The sequence below is a fragment of the Lycium ferocissimum genome, chromosome 11, assembly GCF_029784015.1.
Source record: "Lycium ferocissimum isolate CSIRO_LF1 chromosome 11, AGI_CSIRO_Lferr_CH_V1, whole genome shotgun sequence".
Taxonomy (NCBI): Eukaryota; Viridiplantae; Streptophyta; class Magnoliopsida; order Solanales; family Solanaceae; genus Lycium; species Lycium ferocissimum.
The window spans coordinates 51,896,193-51,919,333 of NC_081352.1; the positions used below are offsets into that span (position 1 = coordinate 51,896,193).

At 36.0% G+C, this 23,141-nt stretch overlaps 1 protein-coding gene across 1 annotated transcript; it reads right to left on the bottom strand.

Moving 5' to 3' along the window:
• Positions 1–17,668: 17,668 nt before the first annotated feature.
• Positions 17,669–20,278, bottom strand: LOC132037700 (hyoscyamine 6-dioxygenase-like). The gene is made up of 5 exons (XM_059428266.1): positions 20,228–20,278; positions 19,915–20,128; positions 19,243–19,508; positions 18,473–18,782; positions 17,669–18,068 (listed from the first exon to the last, which is right to left on the bottom strand). The coding sequence occupies exons 2-5, from the start codon at positions 20,116–20,118 to the stop codon at positions 17,823–17,825; spliced, it is 1,026 nt and encodes a 341-aa protein (XP_059284249.1). The 5' UTR covers positions 20,119–20,128; positions 20,228–20,278; the 3' UTR covers positions 17,669–17,822.
• Between the last annotated feature and the right edge of the window lie 2,863 nt (positions 20,279–23,141).

Sequence of the window (23,141 nt, forward strand, 5' to 3'; positions counted from 1 at the left end):
GTGCACGGATCCAAGATTTGAAGTTTATGTGCTCTTATAGCAATCTCAAGTTAATAAAGTACTAGTATTTATACCTACACATGGTACATCAAGATCCAGAGTTATTGGGAAATAATGCATAATGCATATGGTACATCACAAGTCATTTGTGATGATATTCAGATGTATTTTGCTGTTTATGCATTTCTGAACATTATCATTTTGGATGTGAGAGTTTTGTTATTCTCATGAGCACTATGAAATTTGTCACATTTGCCTTCCTTTATAAACCACGCACGGAATGCTGTTGAGATGGCTTATCCCAATCAGTACTATTAAGTATTAAGAATGAATAAAATCAAACTCTCTGTCATGCTACTACAATTAAAAAGATTGTAAATGATATACTTAATGTCTTCAATCGTATTTGGCTCATAAGGCCACCGAAGAATTAAGATTGAGCTGATTGATAACCTCCTCAACTTGCTGTTGCTCTATCATTCTGTGATACTCTGTAGTCTCTATGAGCACTTACCTTTTTAAATCCAATCTCTCACTTTTTTTTTTTTTTTTTGCCATGTCTTTTTGAGTCTTGTTGGGAAGGAATGTTTTCAAATGCACATTCCTTGCACTCCTACGGAATAAGCTCTTGTAATGCGTTGGAGTAGATAAATTAACTACTTATTACGCTTCTTCAGAGTACACAATGAAGAAATGGAGCAGCTGAAACTCTCAATGGAGCAAAGTGAGGGCTTTGAGCACGAGTTTTGCTCGTGCTCACTTCTTCCTCATCATTACAAATTAAAATAAAATTCTGGTGTATATAGGTCCAAAATTAGTCTTCATTTCTTCAGATAGGTGCACCTCAACTTCAACATTCTTATGCCTATGCAGCTTGTCATCTAACATGAAATTCTTACTTTACTTGGCCCCGACAATGTCAATGCTTGCAAATGTTGGAATGTAATCATACTCGAAATTGGGCTAATAACCTTATACTCACCAGAAGCACAATTCTTGCATGAAGTCAACACATTTTTGGGCAATCACTCAGGAAGATCCACTTCCACATGGACCCTTCTGTGCTAGGCCGTTCTATGTATTGTTAGTTTATCTACCAATAATCGCTTGCACTGATAATATTAAAATAAATTAAGCTTGCCGAGCAAAAAGAAGTAGGCAACATAATTGGGCAAAATGCAAGTTATGAATATGAAAGACTTTCCCCTGTGCTTACTACCGAGTACAGATGGAGACCATTCTAAATCTGCCTCAGCACGACGACTAATCTGAGTAACAAACCCGTGAACCATTCCTCTCTGCAGTCTGTTCCTTTGGAAGCAGAATTGGTAATTAAAATTAAAAAAAACAGATATACAAAAGAAAATCTGGATATTCTTTTCATTTATAGGAGCAGAGTGAGGAACATTGATTCATAGAGAAAGGATCACTCTGATATTTCTATCAGGATTTAATTTCTATACATTAACTGTATTAAGAAGTGTTACACTATTAATGTAATATAACTTCTCATAGTAGCTTTTTGGTCATCTAACCTGTTTAACCAAGCTTTCAGAAAATTGGAAGTACTTACTTTCCAGAAAAAAGAACAAAAAAAACTGCTTATTTTGAAGAGTTAAAAAGTGTCTGACCCTTTTGGCATTACCAATAAACTCAGTGGGGTTGTAAAATTCTAATAAGGTTGAGATAAATTTTAATCCTATTTATGCATTTGTGACCACTATTATTTTTTATGTCAGAGCTTCTTTAGAAGCTGTTGCCTTTCTTTGTATGCCAATAACAGGTGGATGACCATTTTTTTCATAAAAGGAGAAAAAAAGAATGGATAAGGCACTAGTACCCCCAACTTTATCTTTACGGGGTCCTATTACCCTTCTAAACTTATTCTTTCTGTATTTTTTTACACCTTACGTGCTGACATGGTCCCAAAGCCCAATTACAATAGATGCGATGTATACACGTTCCTGACACATCATTTTATCACTTTGATTTATATTTTTTTTTTTCATTTTTTCTAGTTTGCTTTTCATCCCTTTTCCTCTCTTTTGATTAGTAGCAAAAACGGAGTTGATTTTATGAAATGGGTAGCGACTATGGAGTTTTCCAGTGTTGAGTGATGGCTGAGATTTGGTGATTAGAGGAGGTCTGGTGGTGTTTTATTTGGGTGAAACAGGGGTGGTTCGGTGAGTGGAATGGTGGTTTATGGAGCTGCCGGAGAGGGTGAAGATTGAGACGATTCAAAGCGTAGCCTTTCTGAATTCATCCCTCACTTGTTCTAGAAACCGAAGAACTTCAATGTTACCAAGACCCTCATCTGCAATAGCAAAACAAACATAGCCCTCTCCGTGCTCTCTCTGTTTTTCCGACGAAACCGTACGTCAACTTGGTGGAGAAGAAAAGAAAAAGTGTTAATTAATTAAAATGAAAGAAATTGATTAAGAAGATATCAATTTAAGTTTTACTTTTAATTAATTGTAAAGGTGTCCAATTCAAAAAGGACATGTGTCCATATTAATCAAAAATTTGGTTTATTTTTCGCCTCTCACATACCTCTAAGAGAGTGAGCACACTCTCTATGTCACCTCAAAGACCGAAGGGTGTATTTATTACACTTTAAAATAGTTCTGGGAGGGTTGGGGGTAATAGGACCTCTATAAAAGTAAAGTGTGTCGCTGGAGCTTCGAGAAGTACTTATGCCTTTTCCCAAAAAAGAACGCAAAAGGGGAACTACATCATGTTCAACACTTTCAACTGATTTGATTAGTGTGTGTTTGGTATGGAGAAAAATATTTTTCAAAAAATGTTATTAATTTTTTTCATGTTTGGTTAATTAAGATATTTTGGAAAACATTTGCTCTAGCAAAATAGGAAAATAACTTCCCTAACAGAATTAGGGAAAAAAAGTTCCATAAGTGTCATTTCAGGTTCATTGTTTCCTCCCTATCCCGTACGCTCCCAACCCCCACCCCGACCCCTTTGACTATCCCACCACCCCTGAACCCACACTCCCCAACCCATTCCACCCCATCGTGTTTTGTTAGTTTACATATAAGTATTTTTTGGATTACTCACCAAACAGGGGCGAATTTAATGTAAATTCGGGGACACGTGAACCCACGGTCTCCTCATAAAATTAAATATTTTATGTACATATTTTTTAGAATTGAAATAATATTGACGGTTGACACCCATGCTTTAAAAAGGTTGAATGGTGCACTTAGTTGAATGCCGAGTTATTTAATTATCTAGAGTATTAGGGATCAATTCTCACTTTCTACTTTTCTTCTTCTTTTTTAAGTGATGCACTTGTGTTTTAAAAATACCAAATAATAAAAAATAAGTAAGAAATCAACCTGTTTTCCGTGAAAACATCTTCTAGAAAGACATTTTTCTTCATACCAAACACTCCCTCAAAATCAGCTTGTCGCGGCGTCCTCTTAACATTCACTCATACTCGACAAAAAATAGTACCTGCTTCAAAGTAAAAAATAAATTTATCGCTGATCTCTGTACTCTTTTCCAAAGTTTCTTAAAAAGAGAGTCTCTTCGTCTGTATCTGATGGGGGTTGTCTCAACAGTAATTACACTTTCGATGCTCAGAAATTACAAATTTCAAGAACTACGTCAATGTAATAAATAAACAAATGAAGCTTGCATGAACAGATATATAAAGACGACAAATCTTAAATGCAGAAAACCAAACTACTTCCCTGAAAAGCTGAAGTATCTTCTCCTATGTTTCAACAGTAATTACATTTTCGATACTCAGAAATTACAATTTCAAGAACTGTGTCGATGTAATAAAAAAAAAAAAAAAGTTTGCATGAACACAGATATATACAGACGACATATTTCCCCGGAAATAGACAAAAGAAGGCAAATATGGTACCACCGTATGGTTGAAGCATCTTCTCCTATCATGACAACAACTTCATAAAGATTCTGAAAATGAAGCTCCACGTTTCAGAAAATCAATCACTGCTCTGACGTGAATAATTAACCATCGTAACTCGTAAGTTACTAACAAAACAACAAAATCATGAATTACTGCATACGAAACAATTCCAGTAGTAAATTAAAGATTCCATGGAGTTGAGTTGAGTTTGTCTTTGCAGTTATTGCACACTTACAAAACTCTAGTTTCAAAATTCATCTGTTCAAGTTACAGGATGCAGACCCCTGAATTTGATTCTTCGAGGATTTGACCAAAACTAAAATTTGGAGGCTTGTTATTAAACATCTGAAAAGGACAAAATAAACGCCTGTACTATCAGAAATGGTTTCAATATACCCATTATTATATTTTGGGTTCAAATATACCCCTTTCGTTCGATCCAAATATACCCCTCCCCTTATACTTTGACATTGATTTTAACCTTCTTCTTAATGGAATGACACGTGTCAGCTCAGAAATAAAAAGATCCGTCCCAATTTTTTTACCCATTTCCAAAGCAAAGGAATTCACGTCCATCTCCAACTACCACGTCGGCACCGTTGGCCTCGGCTCCGACAATCGTCTCTTCCTCGGGATTCCGGCATATCAGTTCTACCGTCATTTCATGTATTTCTCTTTTTCTCTACAGTTATTTTCATTATTCACCCTGAATGACCTTTTTATCAATAATAAAAGAACCTCAAAAAAGAATAAGTACAAGTAAGGAGTGCTAAGCCTTACTTGGAAGAGACGACTGTCGAAGCCGAGGCCATCGGTGCCAACGTGGTAGTTGGAGATGGGCGTGAATTCCTTTACTTTTGAATCGGGCCGGTTAGTAGGTAATAATATTTGGGAGAGTCTTTTTTATTTTACGAGCTAACAAGTGTCATTCCGTTAAGAATAAGGGTAAATCAGTGTCAAAGTATAAGGGAAGGGGTATATTTGGACCGAAAGTATAACGGAAGGGGTATATTCGGACTGAAAGTATAATGAAGGGTACATTTAAACCATTTCTAATAGTACAGGAGTATATTTGGCTCGTTTGTGAATAAACATAGAGCTGTCAATACGGCCTGACCTAGCTTACGCAGGCTTTGAAATTTGATGATCTGAGCCAGGCCACCATCACCATGGGCCTTAAAATGGTTAGATCAGCCTAGCCCTACATGGGCCGCAAGTTGGGCTGGCTCAATGCAATACTTGTGAATACGTAATGCTTATTCTTAATATGTCACTATATGATCAGTATGACGACAATCCCAGTCCAATCGCCTTGACCCCATTCCTGTGATGTCTCCCAGTTCAAGGTTCTAACATGTTCGCATTTTTATGCCTGATCAAGCTTATGTCTTATCAGGCAATTCTTTCATAGTGCCCGAACCAACAATACACCAATCTACTACTCTAGAACGAATAGCTATGCATTATATGAACCACAATAGGTTACAAACCCTTCTCAGAAATCTATGGTTAACTCCTAAAATATTTTTTGGAAAATTCTTTCTTTGACCCCTTGGATCTAATTTTGTTCTTATAAATATTTTGCAATCCTTTGGATCAAATTCTACTATCAAACTGGACATATTAAATGAACATTATCCTTCTTGTATATGAAAAGCATAATATAAGTGATAGCAAATTCGTTGAGTTTTAAAAATTCTTCCTAGCTGCATTAAATGCTAAACAAATGAAATCATTATTGCACAGCGGGATGTTATGAGAATAAGCACTTATATTAGTAAAAAAATTCATTTGAGCATAACACAAAATCTTTCATGGATAATGCATTCTTGCCCCTTCCAATCGAACACACACTAACCTTCTAAAGTATTATGTTGAGTAGTTGTTGGCTCAATGGTTATGAGCTTACATTGAAGTTTTGATGATTTGACAAACAATGTATTCAATGACAATCAAGAAGACATAAGTGTGAAGTTGAGAAAATATTCAAGTCAATTCCTACTCAAAAGTAGAAAGAAATAAAAGAAAACTTTTTTCTTTATTGGTTTTCGAGCTTGATTGGGATTTAGATTCTTTCTAGGAAAGGGTTAGATCTAGTAGTATAAATATATGCTAGCTAGGATTTATTAAGGACAGAACATAGAACCTAAGAGTATTCAATCTTGTAACTTACTTTCTCCCTTGATATTAATAAAAGTGTCGGCCGTTCTCCGTGGACTAGGATTACATTGATCCGAACCACGTTAATTACTGTGTTTTTATCATTTCTGCACTAACAATTGGTATCAAGAGCCTACAGGTTGTGAGATCTAGGAGACGAGGAGACTATGACATTTATGAAGTTTGAGGTAGTGAATTTTGATGGGCGAAGTAATAACTTCAACATCTGGAAGATCAAGATCATGGCGTTGTTACGGAGAAAAGGATCATTTTATATTTTGGACAACTCGTATCCTGAAAGTACGAAAGAGGCCGAGAAACAGAGGATTGATATGGATGTGTTTAGCGTAATTCAATTATCCTTGTCAGACAGCGTGTCATATGAAGTCAGCACCGAGAAAATAATTGCGAGTTTGTGGAAGAAACTTGAAGCTCTCTACCAGAAAAAATCAGTAACAACTAGAATGTTGTTAAGGCAGCATTTACACACCTTCAAGATGAAGACAGGTACAACTTTACAGGATCATCTTGATGTTTTAATAAATTGGCTATGGATCTTATTCATGCTGATATTAAAGTGGGAGATGAAGAACTAGCATGCACTCTACTGGTTTCATTATCACCGATGTACAAAGACGTAGTTAATTGAATGATGTACAGTAAGGAGTTGGTCACTTTACAGATGGTAAGACATGCATTAAATTCGGATGAATTAAGAAACCATATCAACAATGGTGAGAAAGAGGACCATGGTGAGGGTGTGACGGTTAGAGGTCACTCGAGCCAAAGAGGGAGAGGCAAATCAGTAGCTAGGTCGAAGCCTAGGAAAAGGGTGAGTAGAAAGGATGCTGAATATTGGGGTTGTCTTCAAAAGGGTCACTTTCAGAGGGATTGCCCAAATAAGAAGATTGATAAAACAACAACCAGTGCATCTACGGTTCAGGTAGCTCAAATATCTGGAGAGGATTATGTGCTAACTGCTTCAACAGATGACGTTCAGACACAGAAGTGGATTTTAGATTCAGCTTGTACCTTTCACATGTGCTTCAGAAAAGATTGGTTTACTAGCTACGAGCAGACGAGTAGGACTGTACTTATGGGTAACGATGCAGTATGTGAAATAGCAGACATTGGTTTAGCCCGTATACGGTGTCATGACGACATCATAAGAACATTGTCTAGTGTTTGATATATTCCTGATATGAAAATGAATCTGATCTCTCTTGGTACTCTTGATAAGCTTAGATATAAGCATGTGGGTAAAGGTGGAATTTGCAAGGTGACCAAGGGTTCTCTGAGCACGTTAAAGGCTTATTGAAGGGTGGCCTTTATGTACTTATGGGAAGCACCATTCTAGGTACTGCGAATGTTGCAACCTCACAGTTATCAGATGATGACAAGGCTAACATGTGACATATGAGATTGGGTCACATGAGCGAAGCGGGTTGGCAATTTTGAGCAACCGAAATCTTTTAAAAGGTGAGAAGATTAGTACACTTGATTTTTGTGAGCATTGTGTCTTTGGAAAGCAGAAACGGGTCAGCTTTAGCACAGTCAAGCACAAAACCTAAGGGGTACTTGACTACGTTCATTCAAATTTATGGGGTCCATCTCAGGTACCATCTAAGTGTGGAAAGAGGTATACTTTCATTGATGATTTTTCACGCAAGGTTTGAGTATACTTCTTCAAGGCTAAAAGTGACGTCTTTGAGAATTTCAAAAATTGGAAAACATTAACTGAAAATTAGTGTGACAGAAAGATTAAGTGTCTTCGAACAGATTATGGCTGGGAGTTTTGCAATGAAGAGTTTGACAATTTCTGCAAGATTCATGGTATATTGAGACATAGAACTGTTAGGCATACACCACAACAAAATGGAGTAATTGAATGATGAAAGGATGAACCTTTACACTAAGACATCTTGGAAAAAGCCACGATGTATGCTCTCTAAGCCAAGGTGCCTAAGGAGTTCGGTCGCTAGGTCGAAGCCTAGGAAAAGGGTGAGTAGAAAGTTATTGTTGTAAAAGTTCTCCCAAATAAGAAGATTGATAAAACGGCGATTGACTTCAAAACTCCAAATGAGGTATGGTCAGGTAAATCGTTTGATAACTCGTATTTAAGAATCTTTGGATGTCCCGCATATTATCATGTAAGTAATGGAAAACTAGAACTTAGAGCTCGAAAAGGTTTATTTATGGATATATTCCTGATATGAAAATGAATCTGATCTCTCTTGGTAAAAGGATATAGAATATGGATTTTATATCCTCTTAAGTTTGTAATCACCATTCTAGAGAGATGTTACTTTTGATGACAAGGCTAACATGTGACATATGAGATTGGGTCATGCTTGATCCAACGGGTGAAAGATTTACATTGAGTTTGCATTGTGTCTTTGGAAAGTTCTTACAACAAAAATGGTGGAGGAAAATGTATGAAACTCACCATCTAAGTGTGGAAAGAGGATCTTTCATTGATGATGACTCGAGTATGGAGTCGATAATGAAAACATTAGCTGACGAAAGATTAAGTGTACCTGAGTTTTGCAATGGTGAACCATACAAGATTGAGACATAGAAGTTTGTTAGGAATGGACAAACGAACTCCGAAAGGATGAATCCAAAATATTATCCTCGCCAGGTGCCTAAGGAGTTCTTCACAAGTTATGTTGTATCTTGTGGCCTATGTATTAGAGGTATGGTCGGGTAAATCGTTTGATAACTCGTGTTAAGAATCTTTGGATGTCCATATTATCATGTAAGTAATGGAAATAAAGGATATCGGAACCCTCAAAGGATATAGAATATGGATTTTATATCCTCTTAAGTGTGTGGAGATGTTACTTTTGATGAGGCCTCGATTAATGTCGTTTAGCCATGACCAAAAATGGTGGAGAGATGGGGTCTCGGTGGAGTCGGATAATGAAAAAGCTCGCACGGTATAGGGAACCAAACGAACTCCGAAGCCCAATCCAAAATATTATCCTCGGCCTGAGATTTGGTGAGTCTACCAACGATGCGGGTCGTGGTGAAGCGTCGTTTAGATTTGGAGTAGATGATGCTAGATACAAAGCGAGATTAGTTGCTAAGGGTTTTTGTTAGAAGGAGGGAATCGACTACAATGAGATTTTCTCACCAGTCGTAAAGCATAAATTAATTCGTTTGATACTAGCTTTGGTTGCCCATTATGACTTGAAGCTTCATCAGCTTGATGTCAAGATTGCATTCTTACATGGTGAACTTGAAGAGGTGATCTTTATGAATCAACCCGAGGGTTTCCTTATTGAAGAAAAAAAAAGACCAGGTTTGTCATTGAAGAAATCTTTGTATGGTTTGAAACAGTCACCACGACAGCAGTACAAGAGATTTGATGCATTCATGATTACTAAAGGTTTCTTGAGAAGTTCATTTGATAGCTGCGTGTATCAATGACGGTATCTGGCAATTCAAATATTTATTTACTATTATATATTGATGATATGCTTATTACTGCTAATCGTATGACAGAGATAAATGATTTGAAGAAACTGCTAAGTAAGGAGTTTGACATGAAAGATTTAGGTGAAGCTAAGAAAATCCTTGGAATGAGATTCACATGAAGAACAGTGAGGTACATCTCTCACAGAAAAAGTATATTGAGAAGGTAGTTTAGAGGTTTGGCATGAATAAATGTAAACCTGTTGCTTTACCGTTAGTACAACATTTCAGACTTTCCTCTTTGAGGGCACTATAATCAAAGGAAGAGTTGGAATACATGTCAAAAGTTCCTTATTCTAGTGCAGTTGGTGGCATTATGTATGCTATGGTTTGCACTTGGCCTGATATTACTCAAGCAGTGAGTATGGTAAGTCGATTCATGTCTAATTCGGGTAAGACACATTGGGAAGCAATTAAGTGGATATCTTAAAGGTTCTTCGAATGTTGGTCTAACTTTTTGTAGGATGAGAAATGAAGGCTTCTCGGTCCTTGGTTATGTGGATTCTGATTTTGCAGGTGATCTTGATAGAAAGAGATCAACAACGGGCTATATCTTTACTCTTGCAGGTAGTGCCATAAGTTGGAAGGCAACTCTCTAGTCTATAGTTGTTTTGTCCACAACAGAAGCTGAATATATGGCAGCAGCAGAAGCAGTAAACGAGGCTATATGGTTGAAAAGTTTGGTATCAGAATTGAGTAGGGGTCAATATGAACCAACTCTAAAATGTGATAGCCAGAGTGTTATTCACTTGATAAAAAATCAGAGATTTCATGATCGCACCAAACACATTGATATCAGATTCCATTTTATTCGTGATATTGTTGAACAACGCACAGTTAAGGTCTTGAAGGTTGACACAAAGGACAACACAGTGGATATGTTGACCAAGGTGGTTCCGCTTGTCAAGTTCAGTCATTGTATGAATTTTGCAGGAGTTCGTATCAACTGATGCGTCAGGATGGAGAGCGGCAGGGCAAGGTAGATCTACTAGTGTGTACAATGTTTCGCTTAGTGTCTCTTGTTTCCTACACAGAGTTAGCTCACATAGGCTTAGAGACATTGGACTGAATGACGTTTATATGGAAGCTCGAAATTCATCTCAAGGTGGAGATTGTGAAGTTGAGAAGATATTCAAGTCAATTCCTGCTCAAAAGCGGAAAGAAATAAAAGGAAACTTTTTTCTTTGTTGGTTTTCGAGTGTGATAGGGATTTAGATCCTTTCTAGGAAAGGATTAGACCTAGTAGTATAAATACATGCTAGCTAGGATTTATTAAGGACAGAACATAGAACCTAAGAGTATTCAATCTTGTAACTTATTTTCTCCCTTGATATTAATAAAAGTGCCGGCCATTCTCCGTGGACTAGGATCACATCGATCAGAACCACATTAATTACTGTGTTTTTATTGTTTCCGCACTAACAATAAGGAAGAAATTCATTCTAGAACCAGATATGCAAACAGATTTCTAAAGGATTCAGTAAAGCAGTCATATCAACAAAGGAACTACTAAAAGAAACTGATCCTAACTGTTTGGATCGGGCTACTTTTACGCATTCCAAGAATCTGATTCTTAGAACAATTTTTATAAGAATGTCATGTAGCAGAATATAAAATCAACACAAGAATTTAATTTTCACGTGAAACTCCTTGCTTAAGGGAGTAAAAAACCACGATCTATCTTAGCTTCCTATAGGATTTGCCCAAATTCTTGACTAAAACCGGAGCCCTTAAACATGTTACAATAAATCTAAGATTCTATTCCCCAATAGTCTATTCTAAAACAAAAGTCTAACCATCGAACACCTATTACAAAATATTTGTAAAGATAAATAGATGGAACCACAATAGAACCTAACCTAGACAGACTAAAGAACGATATGGCTAAATCTTGATAAGCTCGGGTTCTTTGTCGTCGTGCAGTTGACTCTTCTAGGACTAAGTGTTGACTGCGCTCACTTACGCCTCTCGTTGGAATGCTGTGATTTGTGGTTATGGTTAAGCTTAAAAGCTTCTTCATGTTGTGTTTATGTATAAATATTTGTCGCTTTTAATGTTTGAATCCAAGCAGGTTTTGATTTCATTATTTATACCCGAAAATCAAATCTTTTTGACTTGGATCTTCATTTCTTTTATTGTATGCGCATCGGCTTCGTTGTCCCACTTCAATGCTAATTTTCATGTTGATCAACTTATGGTCTTTTTGAGAATATTATTATAACTTGAAATCCAACTCTTTATCGAATAGGAATCAGTCAGTATTTTTTTTCTCTAGCTTCAGAATGAAACAACTTCTAGTCTCTAGTTGCGGAAGGATCAGTTCCTTTGTTGATATAACTGTTTTACTAAAACCTTTGGAGATCTGTTTGGATGTCTGGTTCGTTAAATGAATATTTCCTTATATCTCTGATGCAATATTGAAAAAGGAAGAAACCCTAAATCTAAGAACAAGAAGTAAAAGATAAGAGGTAGACACAAGAGTTGGAATCAAAAGCAACCAAAAGCTATATTAAAGTTTAAGACCTCAATTGGATTAACCAAAACAAGCACCAAAACTGTTACACCTCAAAAATTTCATGTCATTGTGCGGTGAATAGACTAATGAAAGTTAAGGTGTATATGATGTTCCCACAAGTAATAAGGGATACTTAATTATTCTAATTAAGATTCCAAAGACACTTGAGGCAAGAGAAGAAAGTTCGTCGAAGGAAGTAAAGTATAAGTTGTGTTCGGAAGGGCATTGTAACAACCGAGCTAATATTGATTTAGTAATGTCTTGGGGAGAAGCTATAAGGCTCCTTAGATGGTTAATGAAGTATTATACAAGTGCCAAGGAGATTCTATAAGGATTTGAGATCAAACGAATCGACGAGAATAATTTCAGAAAAGTGGAGTTATACGACCACTTCTACGGTCCGTATAACTTTATACGGTCCGTATAAGGGTTTGTATAACCTTTACAGAAAAGGCAAATCCCTGATGGTAGTATACGGTCGCTTATATGGACCGTATAAAGTTATACGGACCGTTTAAGTGTCCGTATAACTCAATCGGGTCACTTTTTCCAGATTTTTTTCTATTTATATATATATATATATGACCCATGACCATTTAATTCACTTCCCACACTCTCCACAACTCTTGAAAGCTCTAGAACATTCCCCATATCATATCCACACTAATCTAAGAGGAATCAACGATTAGCTACCAAGAATCAAGGGAATCAAGTGAAGGAATGCTACTAGGGTTTGTGGGAGTCAAGAATCTTTTTTGTGTTGAAGTTAGGGTTTTCTCAAGTGGAGTACCTTCATCCAAAGACCATTCCTATAGAATCAAAGGTGATTTTTACACTTATTTCATGTTATTACAAGTATTGAGTGGTTGAAAGACTTGGATTAGAGAAGAAAGTAGACTATGAGCCCAAAATATGGAAGTAAGGGTATTTTGAGTAATAAGTTCATTGAGTCATGATTCTCAGCATGAGATGAGTATAACCTTGTTATGAACGATGCTAATGCCGTTGAGGGAGCATTATGTGAAAAATGAATATGTTTTTATATGGTAGTCTTGGTTGCGGATGATTTGGAAGAAAATTGTGAGGATTGAATAATGTTTAACTTGAAGAAGTTTATTGATTATGATATTATGGGTGTTGCTATTGCTATTTGGGAGTTGTTTATTGTATGAAGAAAGTTGTCGAAACAAAGGAAATGCTGCCCAATTTTCGTTAGTCCTTAGTCGTTTTAGCCTAGACTTAAGCGTGTTTCTAATGATCTAACCTTAGTACAAATTGTCTTGAATGTAGAGTTGTGAGCTTGGAAGGAGAGCGCTTAGTCGTTAAGGAGGCGTAAAGGTATGTAAGGCTAGTCCCCTTCTTTCAAAGGCATGACTCCTATATTATAATTTCTTCTCTATATTTCCATGACCTTCTTACATCCCAAAAGATGAAAGTTAAAGATTTTTAGGAGCTTCTTATGAGATAGAGATGAGATATGTTCTATGATAATGATGCTTTCATGAGTTTGATAATCCTATTTTTATGATTTCATTGATGTTACTTCTTGTTGTTGTCTCACCTCATGATATTAGTTCTTCCAAGGTGAGGCATAGCGATGATGATTATTCCATAATGTAATTGGAGGTTCCCGACCTTACGTCACTCCGATAGAGTTATAGCTTTTACTTGAGCTCCCATGCATGCTTCATATTATGTACATGTAAGATTACACCGTGCCTATTTGGCCGGGCAATCACCACTACGATGGGCGTAGTGGGAAGCTATGATGATGATTACACCGTGCCTATATGGCTGGGCAGACACCACTAGTGGGCTGCTTGAGATGGTTACCCCAGACGCACGCGGGCTAATGATGATCACACCGTACCTATATGGTCGGGCAGTTTATATATATGTATGCATGATATGGTGTTTTCTCTTATTAGCATGCAAGATTCCGCCTTAAGAGGCAATCAGTTACAGGTTCTCTTTTCTACTTATGCTTTCCTATTTCTTGATTATGTTATTGTACATGCCTTACATACTCAGTACATTGTTCGTACTGACGTCCTCTTCTTTTATGGATGTTGTGTTCATGCCCACAAGTAGACAGAGAGATGGTGCAGACGCGTAGGAGCTTTCTCAGTGGATTTGCAAGAGCACTCCACTACTCCGGAGTCCCCATTCCTTGGTATATTCTTTTGTGTACATATTGGGGCATAGCGGGGTCCTGTCCTGTCCTTATGATTTCAGTACTTCAGTTAGAGGCTCGTAGATACTTAATTATGTGTGGGTTGTAGGTGCTATGTGACCTCTTCATCGCATATTTGTTCATCATTTTTGTAGCCTTATGGGCCTATGTTTATATGTATGCTTTCGAGAGGTATGTAGTGACTATTCATGATAAGTCTTGTGTTGAGAATGTTGTATGCCCAGGTTGAGTATGATAGATAGCATGGTGAGTGGTGCTCAGTAGTCAGCTCCGGGTACCCATCATGGCCCACTAGCTGGGTCGTGACAAAAACTTATGAAATGGACCTCAAGGAAATTATACACAATCCCAAGCAACCCACTTTGCCAAATAAGGTTCAATAGAGCTTATCCAAAGCTCCCATATATCTCTCTAGAGAGCAACATTCATATTCATCAAGAATCTAAGGTAATTAATTAACAAGTGTAGTATTTATATTAACTAGGCTAAGAAGACTAATCTAGCAATTACAAAAATAACCTAAATGAAATAAGGGCCTTCCTTGGTCTTCTTTATGGATGATGGCTTTTATTTAAAGAGTAGTCTCTTTGCATTAATAGCCCCTTCTTCCTACTTCTTTCAGGTAGAGTCCTGTGGTTCCACTTTAGCACATTCTCAAACTTCAAGCCTTCATTCCAAGCACCCCCTAAGCCTCCAAAGTAGCGATCCCTAGCTTGTCTTGGTGTGCATGTTCTTGATGAAGCTCGGCTTGCATCAATCTCCCTTGATTGTCATTGGGTACATTGTTTGTCAAATCCTCAAAACTTCAATACTAAGCCCATGATCATTGAGCCAGTAGCTACTCAATAATTTTCTCCTTTTTGATGATGATAAATACATAATAGCTTTATTTGATTTCATGTGCATTCTGACTAACTTACTTCAATCTTCAATTCTGGATCAACATCTTCCCCCTTTGGCATTGCTCCTATATTGACAATCTTTTTCTTTAGAACCAGCTCCATGTTCTAACACTACCATTTCATGTTGATACAACTAAGGCTCACTATATGAGGTTTATAAGCTCGCAGTAGTTCACCCTCGAGTTCAACAAGGTTTATAAGTTTGCTGAGGCAATAAGACTAAGTAAGAAGGTTTACTTAATCTTTTGGTAGGGACTAGCCTTCCACTCATTGAAACCCTATAAGTAGCTAGGTTATATAGAACATGTAAAGTGATATGTGTCTCCAAATATGTAAAAGACCAGGTTCTTTAGCTCAGGACATCATTTCTTATCACTCCGTTGTTTTCCTCCCTTATAACTCCTCATCCAGTGCCTTCTAATAGGACTATTCTTTTATAAGTAAGAAACATTTTCTTTTATTTCCATGTGTGTAGACCATCCACACATGTTCCTGTATCCTCTCACACCGTCCTATTTATTTTTATCAAGGACCATTCTTGGGGGCTGGTCTTTTATGGAGCCTCTTTTTCTGGAGAGCAATTGACTTGGGCATTCTTCAATTCGTTTTGTGCCTTTTGATGTAGAGTCAATATGTATTTTCCTTTCAGGGTGTTGCGTTTTCCTTTAAGTTACCCTGACTTCTATTAGATATAGATGTTGAGAGCTTTCACATTTGTGTGAATGGATACACAGTAGTTATTGGGTTCTAAGCATTTATTATTTGGGAGTCTTTTGCTTCGTTTACTTCATGTAGTTTCTTCAGTAGAGCTTTGCTTTTGTCATTCTCGTCCTGCAACTCTCTTTTTGCTGCGTTGAGTGAAGCTTGTTGGCTCCTTCAAGACTGTTCAACTCGGTCTTTCATAGTTTTAATAGTTGACTCAAGTTCCTTCTTCTCCCATCACAGTGTTTCCTTCTCCTGGCTGATTTTAAAGACCTGCTTCCATATTTTATTAATTATCTCTGCTAGGTTATCATGCTGCTCCTCTTGGTTTATGAGATTCGTTTGAAGAGGTACAATTTTTTCGTTATGTTTTCCTTTGCTTTTTGAAGATCTTCATAGGCATCGATAACAATCTTGCCTACTTGTTCCAGTTTTTCTTGAGATAGTTTTGGAACAACTTCCCTGAATTTTGATAAATCTGCCTTAAGTTCCTCATCTTTCGGTTCTAAGTCGAAGTTTGCCATGAGTGCCAGTGTATCTTTTGATTCTGATTCTTCCAGAGCCATTAAGAATCTACTTGGGTTTCCTTTCTCATCTTCATCATCACTGAGGAATTTCCCATGGTTGCTAAGGATTTTTTTACAATATGATTAGCTTGCTCAGTGCTCATCATATTCCGAGAGACCTGTTCCCTCCATCTTTTTTTAGGTTTATCTTTTATTTTTTCATCCTCCCTTTCTGTACAGTCTCTTATAAAGTGGTCCGTAATTCCACATCCCCAACATCTATCTTGATTATTTCTCTTGGACCTTCTTGTTCATGAGGAGCTTCATTGTTTTGTAATCCTCCTTTTCTAACAAATTTTTAAAATCTTTTTGTGAGCAGGGCCATGTCTTCGTCATTGAAATCCTTGTTGTTATTAGCTGCAAGGACCAGGTTCATATCTTTGGTTGATGGAGCATTCTTCTGTGACCAGAGCTTCCTCATCCCATATGTTTTTAAATTTCTCATGAGACTAAAGTTACAACAAATCACAACATTCCAATGAGAGACTAAAGTTATTGCAGTCAACACTTTATCTTAAGAGAGCCACCTTCAAGACGACGAAGAACCGAAGCTTATCAAGTTCTTTAGTTTGTCATAGGTTAGGTTTGTTGTGGTTCCATCTATTTACCTTTGCAAGTTTGTGTAATAGGTGTTCGTTGATTAAATTGTTTGATCATAGACGGACTGTTTACGCTCCTTAGGTTTGCTGTAACCTTTATATGACTCTTTGGTTTAGTGAAGATTTGGATACATCCTATAGAATATAGGTCATGATTTTTTACTCCCTTGAGCAAGGAGTTTTTCACGTAAAAATTCTTGTGTTGATTTTATATTCCGCTGCATTATCTTCTTACGCGATTACTCTAAGAACTAGATTCTTAAAGTGCATAGAAGTTGTTTGATCGTAACAAATACCAAGCACATTGTAGGCATGACTTTGGTATGAAAATAACTTTTAGGAAAAGCAATATCTGAACTCACCTTTGTTCTACTTTCAAGAACCCTTGTTTACTCCATTATAAATGATTCAAATTCCCAATTCAATAATCTCTACATAATTATATTAAGAATTCATTCTAGAAATTCCATAATTTCCACCTTTAGATACCCTATGACGTTTGATTCTTATAAATTTCTAGGGTTCATATAAGAAAATTAACTCCGTGCCTATACAAAATTTTCCACATAAATTGAAATGGAAGTACTAAAAAGTTTCATTGTTTTTGGTCTGAGCAAAAATATGTCGAACTACTCCGCGCAAATGGTAGATCCGAACATGCAGAAAAAAGGAATCAAAGCTTCTTATTCATGAACAACAAGCTCGATCAAAACCTAGGTTACAAATTACAGAGACATTGCAAATTAAAGCTCTTATTTTGGTGGAAATTCAAACTAGTAGCTGAGACTCCCATCATTCTCACACACAAATGCTTAAGCATCGACTTTGAAAGGCTCCAATGCTGCGTGGTAGACCGATTTCTTGCTGAGGTAATGTGGCATAAACTCAACGCCCCATTTGAAGGATTTGAACAGTGGAGGATTGTCCGGACCAACAAGTGATTTTGCAGGTTCAACAACATCTTCAGGACAAATAAAAGTACCAATGGATGTACGTGCTTGAGTTGTGTTCGTCACCACTCTATGTGCAACACTTGCCAGCTTCCCATTGCTAATTACCTGTATATATACAACCATAGAGCAATAAACAAGCATTGTGACAAGTCTAGAATTTTTTTTGTGTTCACTTACTTCCTACTTATTAATCCATCTGTTTCGATTAATGTATCTCGATTTCCTTTTTAATTAGTTTAAAAAAGAACGTATCGTTCTATATTTAGTAAGTTTTCAATACCAATAATCTAGATTTAACTTTTGATGACACTTTCTTCTAGGGATAACATGACATATTTTAGACCATAAGATTCAACAAGTATTTTAAAATGTCATGCTATACTATACATCTTTAATTTAATAACACAAAATTGAAAAGTTCTTTTTAACAATTTTAGATTTCGTGCTCATTCAAATTAACTAAGACACATAGAATGAAGCAAGTGGAGTAAAAATTTAAGAAATTGTACCGTTAGTGGTAAACCAGAATTGACAACAAATGCATGAGGTAGAGGCTCCACACCGATCCATTTCTCATCCTTCAATATTTGAAGGCCATATACTTGTTGTTGGATAATGGTTATGAGATTAGGATCACAATGTCCACCAACTCCCAAAGTTAAACTTGGATTTGGGCATGCTGGATAGTGATTGACAAGCATTCTCTGTCCAAGTTCTTTGTCAAAGTACCCTGCGTCCAACCCTAGCCCTTCACTTACCAAAGCCAAGATGATCTTGCTTAGCTTTCTCACTTCATCAGAATATGTACCAATAACCTCCCTGAAAGTTCATTATCATATTTTACTTTGACATGCAAATACAAGGTAAGAAAAAAAATTGAAGAAATATTAAATCTGCACATGTTAAAAAAATATTAAACTATTAACCAAGGGTATATCTGCTCAATTCCGCATACTTTAAGGATATATTTGACCCTTTCACTTATTAATGAGTATATAATTAGGTTAATCGATGGATGCCATGGTTAATCGATGGGTGCCATTAAAATAAGGCAAATTTAGACCAAATAATGGATGCTAAGGGCATATTAGTGCTAAAGTATTAATGAAGGACGTATCTGCTCAATTTCACATAGTTGAATGGCATGGCCCTTTTCCATATATAAAATTCATGATTGCCAATTCAGCTATATATTTCAGACATAGTAACTACCTAAAAATAATACATAAGGGTAAAATGAAAAGACAAAAAAAAAAAAAAAAAAAAAAAAATCATGTACCTATATCTTGGAGGGTTATCAGGCCAAGTTATTTTGTCTTCACCATCAAGATTGCAGCTGTGTTCCAAGACATCCCTCCAGTATCGATGTTCCTCTGAATCATAATGCTTTGCACTGCTACTATACAGTGTTGCTGCACCTCTTGCTGTATTATTTGCTGCTTCCTTTGCATAATTCGCTTTCTCTTCCACTGGCAAACTGAAGAATTCTTTGTACACTTTCATTGCCTCATCCATTAGATCTTCCGGTACTCCATGATTGATTACCTGTTTCAATTCGTGTTCATTTTCAATTATCATGTTTTAAATAAATTTCTTGTTTTTACTTTTGTTCCATATTATCATTAATTATGAGAATGGTATAAAAGTTTTTGCATTTCCATTGTTAGGGAGAGGAAAGAAAAGGTGTACTACCTCAGTCCCCTTGCACGTGAAGATCTTACTATTTCATGGTCAAACAATTTTTTGTTGATTATAATTATCTCATTAGCTATGTTGCCTTGTTTTAATTTTCTGTGGTTTTCAAAGTATGTAAATTATTTTAATTTTTTTTTTTTTTTGAAGAATTCATACTCAAATTCATAGTTCAAATTAAGTGTGTGACCCTCATAATTCGAATTCGTCGACATAAATTAGGACAGAGGGAGTATATATTATTGCAGAAATAATACACCTGAAAAAACCCATATTCTTGACAAGCTTTGAGAAGCTGTTGGACAACAACAGCTCGTTCTTCAACCTTAGCTTTTCCCAAATCAATTATTGGAATATCCTTAACAATTGGAACTGGATCAACTGGTCTTTCATGTAATGGTATGCAATGACTTGAAGGAACTGCTTCTAATTTGTTTGACCAGCTTGAGATGAGGTCCGCCATACGTTTTTATCTAATCAAAACAAAAAGGAAAACTGAATTAACAAAGATAAAAGGAGTTGGTACATACAGGCAACCACTAATTAATAGAAAAATTAACCATGGAATGTACCTGTGAAACAGACTTCAGAATATTACGGGTACTTTTTAAATTTGCTTGTTTTGTCACATGAGATGTGAAAGACCATTTATAGGAAGAAAATTGCATAACACGTCCTCCAAGTATTTGGAAGTTATCCTAAAATTCCAAAATTGATGCTCACTTTTTTCAAATCTCAAGAACTAGTCCCATTAAAAATAAACTTCCCTTTTCTGCTTGTCCACTACACTTTAGCAAATTAGGAAATAATTTCTTTTCAATTTTATTCTTATCATTAAGTAATTATTTTCCAAACTTATTTGATAAAGAAATGGATTTTGGGTCTGACCCAATCTCAAAAACTAGCTTAAAAATAGGGGAGTATAAAGAAAACCGACAAACCGCACCAAACCGATAATCCGAATCAAACCGAGATAAAACCCGACTAGTAGTTTGGTATTGAAAAAAAAAATGACCATAATTAATTTTGTTTGGTTTTAACTAAAAAAAGTCAACCGAATCAAACTAACCCGGCATTACTTGTATATAAATTTTTAGTATAGTTTATACATAAAAGATTTACTTATAATGTAATTTATAAATATTTCTTAAGTTTTTTCATAGTTTTTGTCTTTTAACATATTATTTCAAGCTTGGAATTAGAATTTTGAATGTTCCAATAAGTTTTATAGCCCATAGATGTTAGTAACTCAAATAAAGTCCAAACCAAAACCAAATCAATACTAATGCTCATAACAAAAGTAATTCAATCCTAACAATAGGAATGACAGCAATGTTGGATATTTATTCTTTCGTTTTGCATCGTTAATTTAGACAATAAATATATATAACTTAATTTTTTTCTTTTCATGTAATTAATACTTACTCCCCGTGTCCCAATTTATGTGATACACTTTCCTTTTAATTAGTTCGTCCCAATTCCTGTCCCAATTTATGTGATACACTTTCCTTTTAATTAGTTCGTCCAAAAAAGAATGATGCTTTTCCTTCTTTTGGCAACAATTTAAATTTTACCATTTACGCTTAATGAAATGATTTATAACCACACAAATATCTTTGGCATGTTTTAGACCACAAGATTTAGAAGTCTTCCTTTATTTCTTAAACTCTGTGTCCAGTCAAACGATATCACATAAATTGGGACGGAGGGAGTATTAGCTGTACTATTTTAGCATGACTTAGTATTTTTAGATGATGATCATTTTCATTATGCCTTATTAATTAACAATATTTATTTTATGCTATTTCATTATTCTGTTGTTGAATATTTTATCACAATGTAGTCACTCATTTTCACATTTTTGTTATTTTATTAAGAAACACTTTAATTGTATAGTTGTATCTTATTAGGACTAAAGAAATATTTGAAGTAAAAGTTATAATTTGTATGAAGATTTTTTCGGAAAAAAGAAACCCGAAAATCCTGAGAAAATCGAAAAACCAGAAAAAACCAGAAGTTGAAAAACCCGACATTTATTGATTTAGTTTGGTTTATCAATTTAAAACCCGACATAATTGGTTTGATTTGATATTTGGAAACCCAGAACCAACCCAATCCATGTACATCTCTACTCAAAAGGGTGAGAATTGTCCAGGCCATGTATAGAGTGCGTAAAGAAACCCATCCATCTTCGATGTGGGATTCCATCATCCTCACATGCCCAGACAGTGTCCGAAAACTGAAGCATGAACTATATATCATGGGGGCCAACATCGGGGGACTGGCTACGAGTTGTTAATTTTAGGTTTTCAAAGTATAGGAAATATGAGTAATTTAGTACCCCCTCCGGTCAATTTTATTTGTCGTCTTTATTAAAATAGATAGTCCAAAAGAGTTGTTATTTTAGAAAAACGGAAAAGGGTCAAATATACCCCTTTACAATTAAAAAGGCTTAAATATACCCTTTGTTATGCTATCGGTCCAAATATTCCGTTATACTTTTGATGCAAATATATCCCTCCCCTTAGACTTTGGCACTGATTTATTCTTATTTTTAATGGAATGACATAAAAAGACCCGTCCTAATTTTTTTACCCACCACCCGACCCAAAAAAAAAAAAAAAAAAAAAAAAAAGGAATTCACGCTCATTTCCAACTGCCATATATAACAAGTGTAACTAACCTCACTATGAATCACAACATGGATGGAAAAATGCCTGTCATATGCAGGCCGTAGGCTGCAATTAATTAAGGTTGTGTTGTTTGGGGTCCAAGCATACTGGACTCAACTGTTTTTCTCCCTCAGAAGGTGATCAAGTTGATTGAAACTACATGTAGAAGCTATTTCTGGTCTGGAGAAGTTGTTATTACAAAGAGGGCACTAGTTTCATGGGATCATATTTGTCTTCCTAGAGGAGCCGGAGGATTAAACATTTTGAACCTGCAAGTATGGAATCAAGCTGCACTATGTAAGCTCTTATGGGCTCTCAGTTTGAAGAAGGACAAATTGTGGATAACATGAGTGCATACCTACTACATAAAGCAACAAAACTTATCTGACATGAAGATCCCTACTCAAGAATCATGGATGGTTAGGAAAATTATTCAAATGAGGAAGTTTTACAGGACATTGGGAGACCAAACCACACTACTGCATAGAGGTAAATTTCTTATAGTTGCAGTTTACAAAAGACTGAGAGGGGATGTGTCAAATGTTGCATGGAGGCAACTCATATGTCATAATCTTGTTGAGCCTAAACAGGTTTTTATACTATGGCTGCAATTACATGATAGGTTGAGGACCTAAACTCTACTTATTAAATGGGGAGTTCTTGTTACTGCAAATTAATTGTATCTTTTGCTCAAGTGTTCCGAAGACAGCTGCTCACCTTTATTTTGAGTATTCTTATACTCATACCATCTCGAGGAAACTACTTGAATGGCAAAACTGGAATAGGACAATCTTGAACTGGAAGGCTGAATGGC